Source organism: Macrobrachium nipponense, chromosome 15 (assembly GCF_015104395.2).
Source record: "Macrobrachium nipponense isolate FS-2020 chromosome 15, ASM1510439v2, whole genome shotgun sequence".
NCBI classification, from domain to species: Eukaryota; Metazoa; Arthropoda; class Malacostraca; order Decapoda; family Palaemonidae; genus Macrobrachium; species Macrobrachium nipponense.
This window is the reverse complement of record NC_087208.1, coordinates 25,860,612-25,885,239: the sequence shown is the minus strand read 5'-3', so window position 1 is coordinate 25,885,239 and position 24,628 is coordinate 25,860,612. Positions and strand designations below refer to the sequence as shown.

The 24,628-nt window shown below is 41.2% G+C and overlaps 1 protein-coding gene across 2 annotated transcripts in view; it reads left to right on the top strand.

Moving 5' to 3' along the window:
* Window positions 1-1,773: 1,773 nt before the first annotated feature.
* The window catches only part of LOC135227047 (serine/threonine-protein kinase 3-like), a 164,693-nt gene continuing 141,838 nt past the window's right edge, over window positions 1,774-24,628 (top strand). For both annotated transcript variants that reach the window (XM_064266851.1, XM_064266848.1), the window contains exon 1: window positions 1,774-1,971. In XM_064266851.1, coding sequence (XP_064122921.1) covers window positions 1,928-1,971 — 44 coding nt within the window. In that variant the 5' untranslated portion in view covers window positions 1,774-1,927. The remainder of the gene's footprint in view (window positions 1,972-24,628) is intronic.

Sequence of the window (24,628 nt, the reverse complement as noted above, 5' to 3'; positions counted from 1 at the left end):
CCCTCAACCATTCAGAAACCAGACATGGTATTCTATTCCCCCCTCCCTCTGTCTACACACACACACACACACACACACACACACACATACACACACACACACACACACACACACACACACATATATATATATATATATATATATATATATATATATATATATATATATATTTATATATGTGTGTGTGTATGTGGGTGTTTGTGTGTGTGTGGTAGTTGTGTTTACCAAGTCAAAGTCGAAAGTTTTGGCATAAAATTCCAAAGACGAAAGATTGTATCTTGGGTACCAGGATGACGTTACAGGCTTTACGTCTTCCTGGTACCCATGATACAATCTTTCGTCTTTGGAATTTTATGCCAAAACTTTCAGCTGTGACTCGGCAAACACAATTACCACACACACACACGATATATATATATATATATATATATATATATATATATATATATATATATATATATATATATATATCTGTGTGTGTGTGATAGTTGTGTTTGCCGAGTCACAGCTGAAAGTTTTGACATAAAATTTCAAAACGAAAGATTGTATCTTGGGTACCAGGAAGACTTGCGTAAAGCCTGTAACGTCAGGAAGATAGGTGAAAGAAGACAACAATTCTGTTACTTTAAGAACTTGATGGAAAAAACCAAATGTAGCAACAAAAATAAAAATAATAATAAGAATAGTGATGTATATATATGGTCTTGGAAGGAGAACGAATGTGGAAATATTTGAATATTTTTGGCTGAGAAGGAATGTCTGCCTGGCTAGGTTATGAAAAGGAATTTTTGCTTGGGAATTATTCTTAATAACTTTGAGATAAAGCGCCGACACTTGTAAATGAGAATTTATGCGGCCTCAAGCAATAATTTGCAGTACTCTTGTGACCTGAACGGTGCTCGAATTACACAATATCTTTAATCAAAACACAATACATAACTTGGATATTCAGATTTCAATCAATCAAGAGAAAGAGAGAGACGTTGTTTGAATGGTTAACTCGTTTTGTCAGCGGTCATAAACTCATAACATTCGTGTCTAATCTGATACAGACCAGTTTAAGCGACACTGCAAGTGATTACTGTATTGTATCAGGTGCTGCAACATTTGAAAAATCAAATATTTGTTCTCTGAAACTTTCATCACTGGTGATCGTCATGTAATCGACGTACTACTCATGTTGTTTATATCGCCCTTCCTTAGACTAACAATTATTCAGTTTGAACTTTAGTTATCAATCTACCACTTGAGTCTTATAAATTTAAATGTCAGTATCCTTTCCCATGGGAAGTGATTGTATTTTTTATGGGTGTTTAATTGATTTTAGTCATCGACTCGAGTTTTGCTTGGCTGCTGAATCTGTTTTGCTGATAATTACACAATTTTCACGACATTTTAATTAAACGTAAAACAGCTCCATATATGCATGTAGCTATATATATATATATATCTATATATATATAGATATTATATATATATATATTTATATATATATATATAATTATAAGATGAGTATTTTAAAAAATCAGTTGTTCAATGATGCTTCTTAATAGATCTACCAATAAATAATAGTCCAAATTGGTGTCAATTTCCTGGCCGCTGAAATTTCAGTAACTGATAATCATAAGTAACATAAGAAATGCCATTCTCTTTGGTGAGGCCTCGTGCTCGGCGAAATGTCCAGAAATCATAATGACAAGACTTGAACAATTAAAAGGGCGAACTCCATATCACGACCGGATGAAGAAGAGCAGCGCAGGGCGATTCTCATTTGTCGCGGATCAGTGTCTTGTGGGTATGACTGCAGTTGATGTTTGTGTGTTTATGTTGTTATGATAAGCGTTGAATATTGCCTCTGCACCTATGGGTTTGATAGAAAGGTGACTTCCAGGGTGAAATAAGGACAGTAGAACCCTCAGCCGCCAAGATGACGAGTGTGGAGAACAAGGAGGAGGCGTCGGAGAGCAAAAGGTGAGAGAGATGCTGCCACCCCGATGGCGATTGTTTTGGCTTTTCAATTCCAGCTGATCGGACCATTCGCTCTTGTTTTGGTTCAGGATAACGGAGGAAACCCCGTCCGTCGCAACACTGGTTTCGTGGTTTCGGCGTTGATGCGATGGTTGCAGTTTGTTTGTTCATGCTCGTCGCTTATCGCTGCAGTAGCTGCTGCGGTCTTGAGAGGAAATCACATGAACGTCTCAAGCTAGGAAAAGGTTGTTCGAGTAGTTTAGGTAGCCGAAGGGCTGAAGGATACCCAGGGCGCTGTGACAGTTCTAGGTTCGTGTCTCTCATTGGGGATTAACCATATGAGGGTACGGTACTTGAACAGCTGCGATTTGGTCTTGCCAAGGCTAGTCTACCCCGTTGACAGTGTGGAGTAGGCTAGGAAAGGTTAAACCAGGATATCAATTGAGTGTCGGAGGCTGATATTTGGAATCTAGGCATTCCTTTTCCCGAAAGGCCAAGTTTTTAATGCGAATCCAGGGAATCTGCCTTTTCCCCCTTTGGAAAGGAAATGCAATATCTTGATGATTTGATGTTGACTTTATTGGATATTTGCTTTGCCAGGGCTGGCTGCTGTGTTTGAGTACGGAAGAACCAAAAATAATTCAAAATCAGCAGGTATGCAGGCTTGTGGTGGGTTGACTAAGCATAACGCCTATGGTGGGAATGAACATGCTGTCAAATTTGCTGGAATCATACCTAAGCCTCTAAACTATTGGGAAGCCCATTTTCCATCAGTTTTGGATTGAGTGCTGTTGTCTAAAATGATTGAATACCTCCCTTTATGACTTATTTCTCAGCTTCAAGGACAGTAAACTATGAGGAGCTCTTCATGCATTTGGCTAAAGAATAACAGCAGATCTAAACTGGATTGGAAGTACTAGGGGGAAACATCAGTACAGGCCAACCCTCATCACGGTAGACGGGTCTTATTCACTCGATATTTAATTGGTGAAACATGAATACAATTGCAACTCTAAGCATACCATTTAAAAGACTGAAGTTTCGTCAACATATTGTGATATATGAAAGCCCCATACGAACTAAAATAAGCATGTGAGCTCTTCGTAAAATATGTTTTCAAGGCAGTTTTTGAAATCCAATATGGCGGCTACGTTTTTCATGGACGTTTTTCTCATCAGTGACGGACACCATCTTTCCCCAGCCTTCCCAGCACTCATTTGAACAATGTTAGCGTATGTAATGTAACGTTTATTGATCTTACTCAAGATTGCAGTTGTAATCAGCACAATAAAACAACATTTTGTTGCCTATATTAGTGAAAGTATGAAACTTGTTATTCCCGGGGTTATGGTTGGAACTGAATTCATTCTTACCTTGTAATCGGGCGGTTTTTATCCTTACTGCCATCACAACTGAAACTCCACAGTGCTTATTTGATTGTTATTATACACATTTTGGTCTCAGTTCACTCCACATTGCACTTTAAACAACGTTGCTGTTCCTGGTTTCTAAGCGCGCGCGCCATAAACACAATTACAAATAGCAGACGACGACAGACGACGAAACTGCAAAGTTTTATTCCCTAAACTGTTTACTTTACTCGTTATTTAGTTTAAATTTACATTGTTATTTAAAAATTTGTTTTGATTTAATTCATGTATATTATCCCTTTTTTGCAACCAAATTACCCCGAAAAATTACAGATATTTCTAACGTAGATAAAATCAAATGTTTCTAACGTTTTCGTACATCTGGCTGCCGAAAACCATAGAGGAACGAATACGGAAAAGTGCATAGAGGAAACGACTACGTTTTTTTTTTTTTTTGCTTTTTTGTTTTTGCTAGCACTTTTCATTGATTTCAGTCTTTATTAGTATTTTGAATTTCTTAAATAATCGTATGCCAGAAATAAATGTAACCTTTAATGTTTGCATGCTTTAATGTTTGCATGCTAAGAATGGCAAAATCATCGTTGCCACATTAGTGGAGGCTTCACACATACGCGCCGTTCCATTATCCTGTTAAGCGTCCGCCCCTGATGAGCTCGCTGCTAACGTACCGTCACGCTTTTTTGTAATCAGCGATCATAGCACTGATGATAGTTTTTTCAAAGTTAATATTGATTTTTATGCTTGTTATTCATACTGTAATTAACTGTAGGAAATTCTCTCTCTCTCTCTCTCTCTCTCTCTCTCTCTCTCGGAGTCCAGTCACTCGGCAAAGAAAAGTCATCTCACTCCCGCAATTGGAAGAAAAGTTTGTATCATCACTGGAGGATTCAGAACTAGAGCTCTCATCATCAAATAGGTTATCAATATCACACTCCTCATCTAGTATTTGATTGATCTCACCTAAAGAAATATGCCTCCTCTTTGGGACATTCATTGTGAAAGACGCGAAATCCAATTTGTCTCGATAAACGCCCGAAGCGTATTGAAAGAAAACCAACAGGGACAGGCAGTTTTCTAGCATAAGCGACCACCAGGAAAGAGTTGCCAGGCTGGAAATAAGTTTCCCATGTGCTGAGAGTGTTACCAAATGATGTTCCTACACTTTCTATACGAGTAAACGTATTATTACGGGGCTGACGGCTTGACAAGCACAGTTAAAGTCTTGAACGTAATATCCCGTTGAAGGCGCTACCGAGTAGATCGCGGTAAACGTATTATTACGTGGGTGACGCTTAACAGGTTATAAACTGTTTCCATGAATTCTAGTTGTCATAGTAATGCAATAATGATAAAATTGCTTTAATATTTATGTATATATACTTCCAATACATAGCCTAATTTCACCAATTTCAACGTTTTGTGTGTAGTCTTATACCCAGTTTGGAGGGGTCAACACATCCCACCGAAAAATGGCAACAGACAGAGAGAGAGAGAGAGAGAGAAAGGACGAGAGAGAGAGAGAGAGAGAGATAGAGAGAGAGAGGAAGAGAGAAAGGAAGGCGGAGGAACGAAGAAGAAAAGGGATGGCGGTGGAGGGGGGGGGGGGGGTTGGGGAGAGGGTAGGTGGAGCTTTATACGCGTGTTCGTATCCATTTCTGCATAATGGAGTTTTTGTCTCTTGGTACAAGGACAAGTGTCGTTATTCTTTACGATTAGTGATTCACGATACCCTTATAAATTACGGCACTGGGTGTAATGCACTATAGCAAAATCTCGTTCTGTTAAGAGTGTTCGTTACAGAAATAGGTATTGCCCAAAAACGTGCTTGCACTGTCTCTGAAACCCATAGTAGACATGCTGCTTAGTTGCCAATCAAGTTTTTATAACCAAGTATTTTTTACAAGCTAGCTATTGAATAAATTTGTATTTTTCTCAGTCAAAACATATGCCCCTCAATGCTAACTTTCCTCTTTTAACGACTTTCTGGTCATTGCAAATTCGGCCCCATAATTTCTTATGGTGCGAAAACAGACAAGAGGCCCATGGACCGAAAAACGATTGCGAAAACGATTGCGTCACACTACGGCGATAATCCAGCAGTAAAACATCTTCATATATCCAAAAAAAAGGTAAATAAAAAAGATATATATGCGCATTACGATTTTCATTATAACAATTACATGTATAGCTGATAACAATCTGCATGAATAACTGGTAAACTGTTCTGCAATGACAGTTGAGTATAGCAATTATTTACAATAGGTACGAAAGTCAAGATGTCGTGACGTCATAATACAGAACTTGAAAGAACGTTCTAATTCAGAAAAATAATTACTTAAATTTGAGTCAGAGTCGAGTTACTTTTTCAATAACGAATATTTTCAAATTAATCATCATAAATATGTAAAATATTGATGTTTTACTACTTATTAAAAATTAGCCAAGAGCACGCTTCTCGTCATCTTCTACCCCAACAGCTGTTTACGCCTGGCTTGTTGTTGATGAGAAATCGTGTTTCGATTGTTGTGATAAAAGTGCTCCAGCGTCTGTGGGTACAAGTGGTGTGCGGATTTATCACAGGAAATGGTTAGTTTATTGACACAAGCAACTCCGTAAACATCGAGATGGCGTCAATCTTCTAAATACCTCGAGTTGTAAGTAAAAATGTTGAACGCGTTTTGGTGAGATTTCCACTGCCGTGGGCGCCATTTTCAGTACCCTCTGTTTAAATCTGTTTAAATTCTTAAAATTTGGCCTTAATTTCTAACTTTGGGGAAAATACTTACTTCGAAAGGAGAGTAGAGGTCTTTAGCTCCGTTTCTCACCAACAACAAGTCGCGACTGATGCCCATCTCGGGTGTCAGGACGCGTTATAATGTACTTTTTCGGAGGGTGGCTTGCACTGATGGTAGCTGGCCTGCGTGGCCTGCTTTGATGTTTTACCCTATCATGATGCTATCACCCTATCACCACTCATGCACACCAAGCTACAATTGATAACACAAAACAAACGAATGATATTACATGTGAACAAAGAAATGATTTAATACTGCACATACTTAATTGTGCAGTGACATCACAAGTTGCACCAAGATGGGAAGAAGTGCTATTACTGAACATGACATGACCATGTAAACAAAGTAGGGTAAACAATTGAATAGCGACGAATGCACTTGAAAAAGACCACTTTTTTCACTATTTAATTGGTGAAACAATAATACAATTAAATCTTTAAGCATATCTTTCAAATGTTTGAAGTTTGATCAACAAAATGAAATATATGAAACTGCCATATGAACTAAAATAAGCACTTGAAGTCTTCATAAGATATGTGTTCAAGGTAGTTTTTAAATCCAATATGGCGTCTCTTTGATTCATGACCCGTTCGTCCCACCAATGGCCGCCATGTCCTTCCCAGCCATCCCAGACAATATTTTTGTATATGAGTATGTAACTTTTATTGATATTACCCAAGATTGTAGTTGTAATCAGCACAATAAAACAACAATTTGTTGCGTATACTAGTGAAAGTATGAGAAGTCATATTTTGAACTGAAATGAATTTTTACTTTGTAGTTAGTGGTTTTATCCTTACTACCATTATAATTTAAACTTTACAGTGCTTATTTGATTGTAGTTATGATTTTTCAATGCATTTGCTTGAAAAATCCCTCCAAAATAAATTATTTTTGTGGAACAATGTGTAGAAACCATGAGATATAAGAAAATGTAACGTTCCCCCCCAAAATATTTGCAATTAGGTCTTCATTTTGTACCCATAGCACAATCAAATTAATTACTATACTCTGTTTTTTTTCCATCTGTCCACCCGCCTGTGGTGTTTTTGTGTGGTAACACTGCGTCCTGGGCTTTAGATAGTTACATTCAGCTGACATTCAACGATTATAATAATGTCCTATTTCGAATATTAACGGTGTAATTCGCATACAGTAAATTATTAAAACACTTTTCAGTTGCAAATGTACACCCAGATATCCTTTTATTTACCTAAAACTTACACATAGCGTAACTATCTAAAGCCCGGGACGCAGTGTTACCATACGAAACACCACAGGCGGGTGGACAGATGGAAAAAAAACAGAGTATAGTTATTGTATATAATGCAAACATTTTTAATTGTAGCTAGGAAAATATGAACATAAATGGCAAAGTAGTGTCAGCTTTTTCCTAAGATAAGTAAATGTCAACCTTGTGATACACAAAATCTCTCTATATTTTTGTTTTTTGTTCAGACACGTAAATCCGACAATCTTCAAGCGCTCTCTCTCTCTCTCTCTCTCTCTCTCTCTCTCTCTCTCTCTCTCTCTCTCTCTCTCTCTCTCTCTCTCTCTCTCTCACAATAGGTTTCAAGTGCTTATGTCATGCTGTGAGGTCTCGCTTGGTTGCCGGGACCCTGAGGGCATCCTTGCCTCAAAACAAAAAATCTATGTGACACACTGAGTACGTTCACTCAAGAAACACAGATCCAGTGCTCCTGATTCCAGCGATCTTTTATGCATTTTTCAGAAGCTACTTTACAAGATTGTTAGAACTGTAATTACTAATGCATGTCAGAAATTGCATTCTTTCTGACTACAATGGTACCTCGACATACAAAATTAATCCGTTCTGAGGCGGCCTTCATATCACGAGCTTTTCGTATCTTGAACCGCATTTTACATGTAAAATGCCTAATCCGTTCCAAGCCCTACAAAAACACCCCAGTGAATTATATTTCCAGGCTTACAACACATGTTCTAGGGTTATGTTGCCGATCGAACAGAAGAAATATGACTCCAAAAAGGCAAAATACTGTACATACTTGAGTAATATTTAACTGTATGCAATTCAACTCCATTTTTACTGCATATATTAGTACTTTAGCATATGTCCCTTAGCAATAAGCCTAGCCTATGTTAGCAGTTGCTACTGTAGCCTAGTCTATGATTCTGACATCTAAACCTAAGAAGCTAAAAGCTTAGAATATGCCAATAAAATGTATAAATAATCAGTATGTACTCATTTAAAATAATTATTAATTAATCATTAACTATAATAACACAAAAAAAAAAAAATCCTTCCAACCTTTTATTTACATTCAGCACTTACGAGTTCCGAAAGATCGCCAAGCAACCACTTTTCCTAGCACACAGTAAGCCATAAATTTTCATTATCTCTCTTCAACTAATGAAACTACCTAACAGTATAATAACCATTCATTTCTATTCTTTATTCTATCTTTACCTAATGGAGATACCGAGTTACTGACAGCTATAATGAAACATATACATAATATTAAAACAGAAGAAGAATTCTAGAAAATACGTATTTGTTGGCTTCGATGATAGCAGTCTGATTTATTTTATATTTAATGATATCTAATTCACAATTTTTTATATTAAATGTATTGGATGTACTCATTTGAAATAATTATTAAGTAACCATTAACTATAATAAACAATAAAAAAAAAAACCCTTCAACCTTCTGTTTACGTTCAGCACTTACGAGTACCGAACGATCCCCAAGCAACCACTTTCACCTAGCACAGAGTACGTACAGTAATCAAATTTTCATTATCTCTCTTCAACTACTGAAACTACCAAACAGTATAATAACCATTCATTTCTATTCTTTATTATATCTTTACCTAATAATTTTTTTGTATTAAATGTATTGCATGAATAAGTTTTTCAATTTACAGCATCCTTTTACCAATAGAATACATTGAGCACAAGAGGGGTAGATGCTGACCAATAGGAGAGCAGGACCTTACGGCGGTGACTAGCATCAGGAACCAATGGGAGAGCGGGAGGATGGTGGCGAGTTAACTCAGTTGGGGGCGCGCGAGTTTTAAAATTGTTCTCGGTGGTCCAGGCGAATCTCGGGACTTTACAGCAACAACCTTTCGTAGCTTGAACTATTTTCGTATGTAGAGCCAAAAAAATCTTCGTATTTGCTTTCGTATTTCGAGTTTTTCGTAAGTTGAGCCTTTCGTATGTCGAGGTACCACTGTATATGCATTTGAACTTTTTTTTTTTTTTTTTTTGTATATAGAATTGTTAACCATTTATCCAGGTTTGAGGAAACACATCTAGCTGTATATAGATATTTCTCTGTGTCTCCCTAATGTCTAATGCTACTTTTACACACACAAGGGTTCTTGACCTATCAGGTATTTTGTGTCATAAATCACAATACACCTTGACTGTCTTGTGCTGGTGACCCCAAAGATGACCAACACTACCATCCAGCAACAATGCTGCAGCGATAGCAGCTAGCTTCCACTTGTCACCTTTCACAAACCACAACCCAGAGGCCTGGTTCTTCATTATAGAGATCATCTTCAGGTCCAAAAAGATCTCCTACACATCCTGCAAAACCAACAAGACTTTGAATTCCTTGGCCTACCTGAAGAGTCCAGTAAATGGTGGCAGGTTGGTTATTTGGTACACCACTTGTTTCACAGGCTTTTTGTGTAATTGCCTGGCAGCACAGGCCAAAGCTACTGACTCCAGCATGTTGTGGTTCAGCCATCCTTGCAAGTTTTGCTAAGAGTAAGAGGTCTAATTGATACATTGTAGGTGGACTCATTTTTGAAGGTTGTAATGGTCTTGCCACTAGGATAGGACCTGTTCCTATAGAAAGATATAATGTGAAGTCCTCTGGCTGATTTTTGGCAGGTCAGTGATGACACTATTGGGAGGTTATTTTTCTGAACTGGGTATGAGAAACTAGCATCATTAGTGAATTATGATGGCCAAGAAGTTTTTGCCAAAATCTTGTGGGAAGGGGCCGGAAGATGATGAAAATAATTTGCTGTTATTACCTTCCAGCTGATGTCTTGGCTCAGGCACTGGCAGAAACTGATGATGAAGTCGAGATATCTCTAAAAGTCTTGGGGTGACGATGTCACAACTAACCAGTCATCAATGGGATATAAACTGGAAGATCCTGCTCTTTCAAGGAAATCAGAGAAATATCATTAAACACTGCCATGTGGATCTGAAAATATGTCATTCATATCCAGAAATGCAAGTCACCTGTCTAGTATATGGAATGACAGACTGAGGCAGTGGGCTCTATCTGCAAGATGACAGCTGAAAGCTAGCAATTTAGAGGATTTGGAGTTGATGATGAGCCACTGAGGGTTTTGGGACCACAGACAATCAGCTGTAGAAGCTACTGGGGTTGCCAGATACTTCCTATGGCCTCCCTTGGTTGTATCAACACCTCACCTTTCTCATTGAGATAGAGGAGGGCATAGCTAAAAAAAAACCGATAGAAAAAAAAACTTTGTTTCAAGGTTCAATCAGCCTTTGGGTCCACCTGTATCTGTTATTGGCTCTCTATTTTTTTAAGACAAGGCCTCATTGAGCATAGATAGGCCTGTGGAGAAGTCAGAACTTCATCTTTAATGTCACTGATTTCTGATAGGGGACTTCTGAATATTTCTTCTGCCCATCTCGACCATTCAAGGGGAGACATTGTGAATTAGGATTCACCTCTATATTTGGAGTTGCATGATATGACCTCCTGGCTAGGGTCCCAGGAGACATGCTACTGTCTATTCTGGCAGCAAAGAGATTCAGGGGACCTGTAAAAACTTCTCTACCACATGCACTTGGAATCATTAATGACACGCTTGAGTGCTGTTGATCTCCCCAAAGTCTGGCAGATGTTGAGGATGAACGTTTGACAGCCATTTATAATGAAACCCTTGTCTTTAGAATATTATTAGGGATGGGCAACATTCAAATACTTGAAGTAGATTGTTGACCCAAGGAAGCTGCAGTCTCATGCCTTTGGACTGATTGTCAGTGTTCACTGCTTTACCATTGAGCACCTTGCTTGTAGCTCCTTTTACCCACTCTCCCCGTATTGGGATCTTGGAGCACCTCCTTCAAGAGCTTCTCATTTAAGGGATAGAAGTAGAAACATATCTAGTCAATCCGTCAATATCTGGAGGTGCTTGATGGGTGTAAGTATAGTAACCAGCATCAAGAGGGAAAATTTGCCGTGTAACCAAGGGTTTCTCTCAGCCTATACTAGAACTTATGCCCTGCATTTAATAAGTTGTCAAAAAAAGCCTCCATCACCTCTTATTAAGGCATGCAAAGTCATTGACAATTTCATGTCATGATGTCAATGTTATTATTATTAATAGTGCTTAGTCTGGGAAAACTAAGCTCTATTAATAATAATAACATTGACATCATGACATGAAGTTGTAAACTCCTAAAGATTTTCACCAAAATGCATCTTTCCAGGAGAGAAATTGTTAGTGGATCTTGGAAAAGTACAACCATGGTATCTCCTGCCAGGAACCAGGCAGCTACCCTAGCACCATTGCCAGAGGTTTTGGTGAAATATGACTGAAGAAGTAACCAGAGCTGTTAGTTTATGAGCACTACTCTTTGTAGGAGCTGCATAACTTTGAAGAGGTTGAAGCATTACCATATTTAGGCAGTCCCCGGCTATCAGCGGACTCGGTTAATGATAATCCGGTTTTCTGAAAAAATCAGCGATCTGTGGCGCCAAGTTCCGGTTATCGGTGCCATAAGCTGTCGATAATAGAGTTATGGTGCCATAATACACCTGACAGAGGCTACATTCACCGAAACTTAGCTCCATGAGCACCATAAATCGTCGAGTTTCGGTTAATGGCAGTATTCGCTTATCAGCACCCCTTCGAGAACAGGATCCCTGCTGATAACCGGGGACTAACTTAATGCCTTTGTAACAAGATACAGCAAAAGACTGAGCAGTTGAGCTGCCTCCATACAAAGTTTAATGCATAACACCCAAAGGTAATTTAGCCAAAGAGCAGATGAAAGCGCCTCGGTGGCGTGGTTGGTTTGGTGTTTGCGTCCCAACTCGGTGGTTGCGGGTTCAATTCTTGGCCATTCCATTGAGGAGTGAGAGATGTGTATTTCTGGTGATAGAAGTTCACTCTCGACGCGGTCCTGAAGTCACGTAAAGCCGTTGGTCCCGTTGCTGAATAACCACTGGTTCCTTGCAACGTAAAAGTACCATACAAACAAACAGAGCAGATGAACAAACATTGCATGAAGTTTGAGGGAGGAGGCTTCCAGTTTGTTTCAAAGGAGGCCACATGATTGATTAGTGCACTGGTCTTGCACACAACAAGGGATTGCATAGTAATGTTGAACTCAACCAGAGGCTGGCAAGTGAGGTGCATGTCACTGGAACCATAAAGTCAAAAAAAGGAAGTGCCTGTTTCACTTGCATGAGAAAAGTTGTGATCACAACCAGATGAGGATTCAAGATGATGATGTGGGCTAAGTGCTATAGAACTCCCACTGGCTAAGAAAGTGTCATTTCTACAGGCAGTAGGAGTAAGTGAATATGGAACAGTTGTGAATCCACCAAATACAGCTGAGCCTTAGCTATTATGGTTATTTATCCGGAGTCCTGTTTTGCAACACAAGAATGATACTAATATGATTCCTCTCTAGTTAAGAAAAAAATTTTCCATTATAAAGCACCAGTCACTTTGCTCTTTGGCTAGTCAAGCTACGTAAAATGGCAATCCAGAGAAGAATGTGTGGATTAAGTGGTTGCTACTGGGAACATCTACTATGGTGACAGCTGCACTCCTAAAGCTTAGACATCTGATGCAAAGAATTATCTAGAGGTAGATAAATTTGTTATGTGGCCTCACTGCAGCTACCAGGTGGTAAATATATCTTTGCCACTGGTACCCACAGTTAAGATGGCTACTGCTGTTACAAGCTGGTCAAAAAGAGTAGATGTTTGATGGACTTCATTGTACTGTATATGGGGATATATAACAATGAAGAAAATGAGTGATTCTTAGGATCCAATATGCGGTAAATATGCCTCACTGTTGGTCTATCTAAGAGTTTTCTTGAGGATGGTGTGCAATTGAACTTCAAAAGTTCAAATGAAGTTGCAATGCTTTACTACTTTAATGCAGTTGATCTTACAGTTTATCTATTTATTTATTAATTTGCTAACTTATTTGCTCTTGTTTAAGAAGTGATCTTTCTGTCTTTCCTATTACCTTCTGCTGCTACTTTTTAATGAACACTGTATTCTTTTGAAGTTTGAATTTCATCAGTGGCCCCTGTGGCTTGTTCCATATGAATATGGTTCATCTTCTGAATATAATAATAGCAATGTTGTGGAACTGCCTTATCTATATTATTGGTGCTCATGAGTGTGTCAGACTGCAGAATATTTATGAAGTGATGTTTTTATGTATGCATTTTACCAAGTAATTACAAGTAATTATATAGCTATAGTTTCACTATCCGTCAGCTGCTAGAATTTTGAAAATTTGTGGTAAAGCTATTTTGTTTGGCTAGGCGACCACCCCGCCCACTACTGGGGTAGAGAGGAACAACCCAGCAGAGCAAATTAGTTGTTGTTCATATGTGGAACAAACCTTTGATCTTAACAATAGAATAATCTTCTAGTGCCAGGGAAACTGGTTAAAAATATCAAAGATTGTAAAGCAGGGAATCTGTGGCATTTGGCACCTCATGCATATACGAGGTGGAAGCTGGTCACTGACCGGGCTTGGTATCTTGTGACGCGCCAGTCTTTCTTTGACTACCTCAGAGAGTAGCTGGAGTGTCATTCCTGGCCTGTGTTGCAGTGGAAGGCTCTCTACAAGAAAGGGAGCACGCACTGTATAGTATCTACTTGCCCTTCTTGGGAAGGTTTCTCGCCTCCCTGAGTGGACAGTTCGGTGTCCCCTTCTTCCTGAAAATTTCCCTCTGCTACTTTTGACGCCCTGCCCCCTTCCTTTTCTTCCATTGATTTGTCTTTGGAAGTATCGGGAGTTAGTACACAGAATGTTGTGTATAACGTGGCCCCCCCTCTCTTGTGTGAGGTACTCTCCCTCCTGGGAGGAAGGAGGCTACTCCATCATCTTCCTTTGTTTCAGATACGGAATCGCACAACGTGGCGGCTCTTTGGGCATCCCTAGGCCTACGGAGTTCTCCCTCCTTAGATGGCCTGTTGTCACATTTCATGTCTGCACCATCCTCCTCCAGTCTCCCTGGCAGTCCCCCCCTCCTCCAGGTCTCCACTACTTTGGCTCTCATGTGCTGCCACCTAGTGGGATACCATCGACAACTATGGCGCTTACTGATTCACCTTTTATCTCGGTGCCAGTAAGGCCATTGACTTGTGCTGCCATTCTGAATGCTGTGATCTCACTCCCAGGCCCAGCATCCTCTCAGCCTATGACATCGGCTGCGTTGTCGTCTCATCCACCGCCTGTTGCTGTGACGTCATTACCATCTTCGTCTATGACATCGCAGTCGCTTGCTGAGCCATTGGAGACATTTCTCCAAGTTTCAACTGTTGGTTGATAGGCTGTACTCTGTTTTTGCTAGAGGGATCCTGCACTTTCTGGCAATAAGCGTCGTAGAAGGAGGGCTCCTTCCCCTCCACCATCTCCTTCTCCCCCCCTCCCTTATTCTTGGGTCAGATGTTTGGAGGATTCAGGACTTTGTTGCGTCATCTTCTGGGATTGAGAGGAGTGTTTCGCCATCTTCCCAGCACGTACGTGTCTCACCCTTGCACATACGTGTATGTGTTCCTGTTCATGATGGCCTTCACTCTCCTTAGAGTCGTTAATCTTATTCTCTGTCACCTCAGTCTGTTCACGTTTGCTGTAAAGATGATAAGGCTTTGATTAAGAGGTTGAAGGTGACTAATATGTACTCAGGTCACTGATCCTGCACTTTCTAGGAGTTTTCCTCTCCCAAAGGCTGTTGCTTTTCTTCCTGTTCTGCATCCCAACAAATGTGTTTGCAGTGGGAATTGTGAGGTTGTGAATAGTCGCAGACATGAGGCGGTTTGGGTCCGTGGACGTGTTTCTCAGCCTAGTAGGGCTTCTTCACTTCTGCATGATGGGAAGGCCAGCATTTCTCCTGTGTCCAAGAAGCTTAGGCCTTCAGGTTCTCGTTCCTAAAGGAGTTCCCGCTTGCGTCGTTCACCTTTCAGAGTTGGGAACCTTCCTCGAGACCAGTCTTCTCCTCCAGGATGTTCTCTAGAGCATTGTTCTTCATCTTGCAACTGTGTACGTTAGTTGTCACATGGCCGTGTACATGGTTTGTCACGAGCCTGTACGTGGCTCTCTTAACAGGTAAGGAACCAACAGACATTTTGACTAAATTCTAGTAATATTTTCTGTGTGTTTATCTCATTCCTTTTATGAATTATGAACTTCTGTATCCATGTATCACACCTCGTACAATGTGGGATTTAGCTATGTAATTACTTGGTAAGTTGCATACCTAAAAATTATATTTTCATGATAAGTGTTTAGGTATACTTACCAAGTACATAATTACATAATCAAAGCCCTCCCATCTCACCTCACATGGAAGTAAAGGGCATAAACTACTGATATGCTTTGCTAGGTTGGTTCTTCTCTACCCCGTTAGTCGGCGGGGTGGTCGGCTAGCCAAACAAAATAGTACCACCATGAATTTTCAAAGTTCTAGCTGCTGACGGATAGTGAAACTATACCTATGTAATTACTTGGTAAAGTATACATAAACTGTTATTTTATCATAAAAATATCATTTTCTATGCCATAGTTTCCTTAGATTCAAATATAACCATTAAAATTTCATACATTCAACTTACCTGTCAGATATATACATAGCTATCGACTCCGTCGTTCCCGACAGAATTTCAAATTTCGCGGCACTCGCTACAGGTAGGTCAGGTGATCTACCGCCCTGCTCTGGGTGGCAGGGCTAGGAACTATTCCCGTTTTCTAATCATAATCTCTCTGTCGCCGGCTGTATCACATTGTTGTTACTTCCTCCTGACTAGAATTCGTTTTTCGCAAAGCTTTTGATCATCTCTCGCTGATATTGGTGACGTACTTGGATCGTTGTTTGGCATTCGCTATCGTGGACTGTTTTTTGGACTTGGTTTTTGGATTTTGTGAATATGTCTGATTCTAATGTTAGTTTCAGAGTGTGTGAATGAGGGCTGTAAGGTGAGGATTCCGAAAGCTTCGGTAGATCCTCACACTAGTTGTAGAAGGTGTATAATGGTTGAATGTTCAATTGAGAATACGTGTAATGATGTGAGAATCTGAGTGCACAAGAGTGGAAGAATCTAACTTCTTACTTGAAGAAGTTAGAGAGAGATAGAGAGAGGAAGAAAACCCATAGAAGGTCTGCCTCTCATGATTTTACCTTTCTAGCTCTGTAGCTTCTTCCTATGATGATAATGACCATTCTGTTTCAGCCCGTTCACAAATGGCTAATCCCTCTAGTTCGGCTTCGGAAATAGCAGAACTTAGAGCTTCCCTTCAGAAAATGCAGGAAAAGGTCGCGGCATTGGAAGGTAAGGAAAGTGAATGTGGCAGTGATATTAGTGTCCCCAGTGTAGTGGAGGGGGCGTCTGGTCGTCTCTGCGACGCTCCCAGGCCTAGACCTCTTCCAAGCTCCCTGGCCCGGAGGAGAAGGAAAGTCGAAAGCCGTACGGGGGTTGTGGAGAATCCCCAACGATCAGGCGTCCCTTCGGCAGAATCGATCGTATCGACTGCTAAAGACCGCTATAAGAGGGTCCTACGAGAATGCTTTTCGTCGTCGAGTTCGCCTTCTCCGAGAGAGGGTGGAAGGAGTCGAATCTTTCCCGTCCTTTGAAGAGGAGTATGCAAGAGCTGCCAGGCGCCAGGCGCCTGCTGAACATGAGATCAATTCGAGTCCCGAGCGCTTCTCGGAAGGAGGAGCTCCTTCGGTAGTAAAGAGGGCGAGAATACAGTCAGACTCTGGGACTAGAGGAGATCCTAGAGCGCCTTACAGATCTCCCTCTCCTGATTCGGAAGATTCCTCAACCAAGAAAATTTTGAAGAATTTGCAAGAGCAATTAGCCTTGCTAGCAGGAACTCGTTATAAGGAGCCTACTCGTAAGAAGGATGATAGGCTTCCTATTAAAAGATCTAAAGAACTATCTCCTGCCAGGCGCGACGCATCCTTCAGGGGAGTTGTCGCACAGGCGGCCATCTCTGGGGGGGGCGGTGCGCTAGGCAGGCGAGAAGTAGGAAAGGAAGCTACTCCTGTCAAGAGTAGGGCGCCAACCAGAAGCCAAACTCCGAGTAGGCGTAACGAGCCAGAAAAGGCGCCTAATGAAGGCCATACTCCTCCCAGGCGCCAGGAGTTTTACGAAGCTTATACTCCTCCCAGGCGCCAGGAATATGCGGAACTTAATACTCCTACCACTCGCCAGGAGTGTTATGAACACAATGCGCCTACGAGGCGCCAGGCGCCTGCTGAAAGCCAGGAGTATTCGAGGCGCTTTGCGCCTGCCAGGCGCCAGGCGCCTGATGAAAGCCAGGAGTATTCGAGGCGCTTTGCGCCTGCCAGGCGCCAGGCGCCATGAAAAAATAAAATGCGGCCTGCCAGGCGCCAGGCGCCTGCTGAAAGCCAGGAGTATTCGAGGCGCTTTGCGCCTGCCAGGCGCCAGGAGGATCCCAAGCACGCTACTCCTCCCAGGCGAGATACTCCTGCTGTACACCAGCCGCATTCCTCGTATGAACCTGACACTCGGAAGAGAGTAAGAGAAGAGTCAGTAGAAAGGAGAGAGCCTCTCCTTCGAGCCTCTTAACCCAGAAGATGCACGGAGGATGAAATGAAGGAAGGATCTTCTAATTATAAAGTCCTTTCGTCCCTTCTGTTGGAGGAATATGGAGACTCTTTGACACCAGCTGCTCCCCCTTCTCCACGTTCGCAGTTTTCGAGCACGAAAACACTCAAGTCTTCCTCTTTCCTTAAAATGAAGCCTGCCATTTCTATGAGGAGAGCGCTACAATCTCTTGACTCCTGGTTCAAGAAGAAGAAGGAGTTAGGAAGGACGGTCTTTTGTATGCCTCCCGTCAAACTTACAGGAAGGAGAGGAATTTGGTACGAAACGGGAGAGGATATAGGATTGTCTCTGTCCGTTTCAGCCGAATCAGATTTCTCGAGTTTGGTGGATTCGTCTAGAAGGCACGCCTTGAATGCAGCAAAGGTTACATGGGGGCTTTCGGAAACGGACCACCTCATCAAGAGTCTATTTCGCACCCTAGAAGTTTTTAACTTCTTAGATTGGTCCCTTGGGGTTCTGGCCAAGAAATCTCAAGAAAATGAACAACTCGACCCAGAAACCCTGAATTGTATCCTAGCCTGCATTGATAAGGCTGTTCAGGATGGATCAGCTGAGGTATGCTCGCTATATGGTGCAGGAGTGTTAAAGAAAAGAGCGGTGCACAGTGCTTTCCTCACAAAGGCCGTCTCGCATTCGCAGAGAGACCGCCTTATTGTTTGCGCCTCTCTCGGAACACCTTTTTCCATCGCAGTTTTGGTGAAGGACATCGCGCATTCTGACGGAAAAGGCCACCCAGGATCTCCTTAGACAATCATCAAGGAAGAGTAGGCCTGTGGCTAGTGAAGAAGAAAGTGGCTCTCCCGGCTCAGAAACAGCCCTTTCGAGGAGGTCTTCCAACTAGACCGATCGCCAGAAGGAAGTCAAATGATAAGAGGGGCAGGTCTTCCTTCCGTGCTTTTAAGAAAGGGAAATGAGAGTTCTGTCCTCCAGACACCCGTAGGAGCCAGGCTACAGTATTTTGCGAAAGCCTGGGAAGACTTAGGAGCCAACACTTGGACGATGTCGATTATCAAGAAGGGGTATCGCATCCCATTCAAGGACATTCCTCCCTTGACAACATCTCCGAGGGAATTGTCCGCCAGATACAGGGACCAGATGATGACGGACACTCTTCGTCAAATGGTGGAACAGATGTGGAGAGAGGCAATAGAACTTGTACTGGATTGCAACTCCCCGGGGTTTTACAACCGCTTGTTTCTTGTAACAAAAGCCTCGGGAGGATGGAGACCGGTACTGGACGTAAGTGCGCTGAACAAATTTGTCGAACAACAGAAGTTCAGCATGGAAACGTCTGCCTCAGTCCTTGCAGCACTACGGCAAGGGGATTGGATGGTGTCCATAGACCTTCAAGACGCATACTTCCACATCCCGATCCACCATTCGTCGAGGAAGTACCTTCGATTTATGTTCGAAGGCAGAAATTATCAGTTCAGGGCCCTGTGTTTCGGCCTGTCCACGGCTCCTCAAGTCTTCACAGACGTGATGAAAAATGTAGCGAGACACCTACACTTGAAAGGGATAAATGTCTCAATGTACCTGGACGACTGGCTCATCAGAGCCAGGTCTCAAAAGCAGTTGTTTGGCGGACCTGTTAATCAACACTGGAGTTGACAAAGTCTTTGGGACTGATCGTGAACCTCGAGAAGTCTCAGATGATCCCCAGCCAGAACGTGGTTTATCTGGGGATTCAGATGGATTCTCGGGGTTTTCGAGCTTTTCCATCGCAAGAGAGACTAAAGAAAGGCTGTGCCACAGTATCGAACTTTCTAGGGAAAGAGCGCACTTCGGCGAGGGAATGGCTAAGCCTTCTGGGAACCCTTTCCTCGCTCGAACAGTTCTTTCTCCTAGGGAGATTACATCTTCGACCGCTTCAGTTCTTCCTAAGAAGAAGTTGGAGTTGGAAGACAGGTCAGCTATCGGATACGTTTCCAATATCGGAAGAAATAAAACACCATTTGAAGTGGTGGTTGATTCCACTAAAGGAAAACAAAGGAGTGTCCCTGCAGGTACGGAACCCAAGCCTGACATTGTTTTCAGACGCCTCGGAGGCGGGCTGGGGTGCAACATTGGGACCCAGAGAAGTGTCAGGCACCTGGTCGGCAGAACAGGTGTCATGGCACATAAATTGCAAAGAGCTTTTAGCAATACACCTGGCGCTAAAAAGCTTCGAAACTTAGTCATGAGGCAAAGTCGTGCAGATAAATTCGGACAATACGACAGCTCTGGCTTATGTCAAGAAGCAAGGAGGGACGCACTCTTTTGCTCTGTACGAGCTGGCACGGGATCTACTGATTTGGGCGAATCAAAGGAAGGTAATTCTTCTAACAAGGTTTGTTCAAGGGGAGAGGAATGTGAGAGCGGACAGACTGAGCAGGAGATTCCAGGTCCTTCCCACAGAATGGACACTCCACTCAGAAGTCTGTCAGGGCCTGTGGCGCCTTGGGGGAAGCCTCAAATAGATCTTTTCGCCACATTCCTCTCCAAAAGGATAGATACATTTTGTGCCCTGGTGGAGGATCCCCGAGCTTATGCAACAGACGCCTTTCTCCTGGACTGGTCAGGGAAGAATAGACCGTTCTACTGCGTTTCCCCGTTCAAGATTCTGGGGGAAGTAGTCAGAAAATTCGTGGCATCCGAAGGAACCAAGATGACTCTGATCGCTCCGTATTGGCCAGCTCAAATCTGGTTCACAGAGGTGATGGAATGGACAGTGGACTTCCCCAGATCTCTTCCAAACAGAATAGATCTGCTCAAACAACCCCACTTCGAGAGGTACCATCAAAATCTACCCGCTCTTGCTCTGACTGCCTTTCGACTATCGAAAGACTCGTCAGAGCGAGAGGGTTTTCTCGCCAGGCAGCAAATGCAATTGCTAGAGCCCGCAGATCATCTACGAGACGAGTGTACCAATCGAAGTGGGAAGTTTTCAGAAACTGGTGTAGGGCGAAGAAGCTGTCCTCTTCCAGTACCTCTGTGACCGAAATTGCAGATTTCCTTCTGTTTCTTAGACAAGAGTCGCATCTCTCGGTACCAACTATTAAGGGGTACAGGAGTATGCTCTCAGCAGTCTTTAGAAACAGAGGATTAGATCTAAACGAATGACAAGGATTTGCACGACCTCATTCGTTCATTCGAAACATCTAAATCACGCGAACCTAAGGTTCCAAGCTGGAACTTAGATGTGGTTCTTAAATTTCTTTCATCAGATGAATTCGAACCACTTCACACTGCTTCGTTCCGTAATATCACGAGAAAGTGTTTGTTTCTGATGTCTCTTGCAACGGCAAAAAGAATCAGTGAGTTGCACGCCCTTGAATCAAGAGTTGGCTTTAAAGGAGACTCAGCAATTTGTTCATTTCAGTCCCTTTTTCTGGCCAAAAATGAAAACCCTTCGAATCCCTGGCCCAGGAGTTTCGAAGTTAAAGGACTTTCTAGCTTGGTGGGCAGAGAGGCAGAAAGATCCCTGTGCCCAGTTAGAGCTCTAAAGTTTTATCTGGACAGGAAGAAGCAATTGGGGGGTTCGCAGAAAAGTCTTTGGTGCTCAGTGAAAGACCCCAAGAGAGCAATGTCTAAGAACGCATTAGCCTTCTTTGTGAGAAGTGTTATCACAGAAGCTCATAAGAAGTGTCCAGATGATTCGTTTAATCTCCTAAGAGTGGGAGCCCACGAAGTTAGAGCAAATCGCAACCTTCGGTTTGGCGTTCCAAAGAAATATGTCACTAAAGAACATTTTGGATACAACTTATTGGAGATGCAACTCTGTGTTTGCATCCCATTATTTAAAAGACGTACGAGTTACGTATGATAAATGCTTTTCGTTAGGTCCGTTTGTGTCAGCACAGACGGTTCTGGGTAAAGGAGAAAGCACCAATCCTTAAAATTAGGTACGTAACCCTCTTGTCGGATGTGTTCTCGGGTTTTCGGTTGATGGGAGTGTCAGTTGTCGCACAGGCGGCCTGCACTTCTCTTTATTTGAAGATCGAGGGACATCTGACTATTAGAGGGGTACAAAAATTTGTTATTTTTGTATGTATGATTTTCGAGTTTGTGGTTGTTTGCAAAGAGTTTGGGGATAACTCTAGGCAATCTTAGAACTAACACGGGTTAGGATCGGGTGATCGGGATTGGTTGTGTGCTCCTTAAATTAGTGCGTGTTGTCATATAAGCGGATGTGCTCCCATTGACAAACGCCATTTAGGATTCTGTCGAGTAAGTGGAAGAGACCCCATCGACAGATCCACAAGAATTCTTGGCCACAGATCACTATCTCGCTAAGGTTCTTGAGATGAAGCAGACTCCTAGGCGGTAGCCACGAAGTCTTCCATCTAAGAAGGTAGGAACTAAGGTTATTTATACCTACAACATATGTTGTTTACCTGTCTAGTCAGTTAGTTAGCTGTCTCTTGCCCTCCACCAAAGGGTGTCAATCAGCTATGTATATACTTGACAGGTAAGTTGAATGTATGAAAATGACATTGTTATGATACAATAAAGTTTCATACATACTTACCTGGGGGCAGATATACAATTGAAGACCCACCCAGCCTCCCCGCAGGAGACAGGTGGAAGAGAGATTATGATTAGAAAACGGGAATAGTTCCTAGCCCTGCCACCCAGAGCAGGGCGGTAGATCACCTGACCTACCTGTAGCGAGTGCCGCGAAATTTGAAATTCTGTCGGGAACGACGGAGTCGATAGCTATGTATATATCTGCCAGGTAAGTATGTATGAAACTTTTTTATTGATCATAACAATGTCATTTTCAGTACTGTCTGTTTCACTTTTTATGTAATGGAATCTTTGTCTGAAGAGAATGTTAACTTTAGAATTGATCAATTTCCCTTTGATTAAGGTTGGGAAGTTGTAACAGGATATGACTGTGGAATTGGATAGCATCCTAAAAGGTAATATGTCCACTGTTTATGGTAAATTTTAAGAAAAATAAACAGTATTCAGTGACAAATTGGTTCATAAAAGAAATATTTACTACTGTGTATCAGTATATGATAATGTGCTGGTATTACACTAGTATTAAGGAGTCACTGACATACATTAGAAACTGAGTGGACAAGGAACGGTTTCTATAAGTGACAGATAGGGATTATAAAGGAAATAAGAATGACCTCAAAGATACAATCACAGACTTAAATGCAAATTAGTTGCCATATAGATATCTTCTTTGTATATATGTTTAATATATATTTTGTGAATGTAAGTTAATCTTGCGAAAAAAAAAAAAAGGTTTTTGTCAGCCAAAAGTTTGAATGTGGTCAGTTGCTGACCTGTATAACCCTTTAATTGTCTTGTCCCTGTCTCTGAGCTGTTGGACTTCATCTTTTTGTAAACCTCTTAAAGTGTACCCATGTTTTGTTTTGGAAGGTTACTAATTCTCCAGGTGTATTGGATTCTAGGTACTTATTTCCTTTATAATCCCTATCTGTCACTTATACAACCTTTCCTTGTCATCTCAGTTTACAATGTATGTCAGTCTGCTAAGTAAAAGATGTTGAGTCGAAAGATCTTGCAGCTACCTCATTGTTTCACTTTAATTTGTAGCTTTTACCCATATATATATTATATATATATATATATATATATATATATATATATATATATATATATATATATATATATATATAAGTACTATAAATGTATGAGTGTAACTTTAATGTATTATTTTTAAGAAAATGTAAATAGAAATCATTGGAGAATTCAGTGGTGGTTGATGACTGTAATGAATGCAAGATGTGAATTATTTTTGATAGTTTGACATTGCTTTGCCATGAGTAGGGTGTATTAATTTAAAGGTGTTCAGAGTGGGGTCATGGTATTTATTTTACAATTTTTTGGGTACATATCTTAGATATTCTATTTTCCATAACATTTGGACAATGCTGCAAATACCTATAAAATGTTTAAAATCAATCACTTCTTAACTTTTACACGTGGGAAAAGATAACAGTAATATCTTTTTAAATTCATCCATGATATCTGTTGATGAATTTTGATGATTAGAAGAGTGTTGCAGAATCTTTGGTTAACGGTAGAAGGCCATTGAAGCACTTGAAGCATAGCCAGTACAAACTCCATGGCAAATCTTGCCACCATCTGTGGCTGCATGTTTTTTTTTCCTTTTAATTCTTTTTAGAAGGGTTGCTGATCCTACCTGGCTGTCAAGGCCAAACTTTTATGAGATATGTTATTTTAATAGATGCCAGCAATCAGGATAGTACAGGCAGTCCCCGGCTTACGACAGGTTTGGCATAAGACGTTCCAAGGTTACGCCACTTTTCAATTATATATTCATAAGACATTATTTCCAGGTTTAAGACGCATGTGCCAAAAATGCAAAATAATCAATATTTGAAGGTTTTTTTTAATGAAAAATGCAGTTTACATAGGTTTTATTACACGTAAAGCATTAAAAGGAAGGTTTTCTTAGGATTTTTGACGATTTTCCGGCTTACGACGATTTTCGGCTCGTGACGTATCTCAAGAATGGAACCCCTGTCGTAAGCCGGGGAACTGCCAGTGCTTTTATAATAAAGGAAGAGGTTGAATTAAAGAAAAATATGTCAATGGAAATGTTTTTATACTCTAAGAA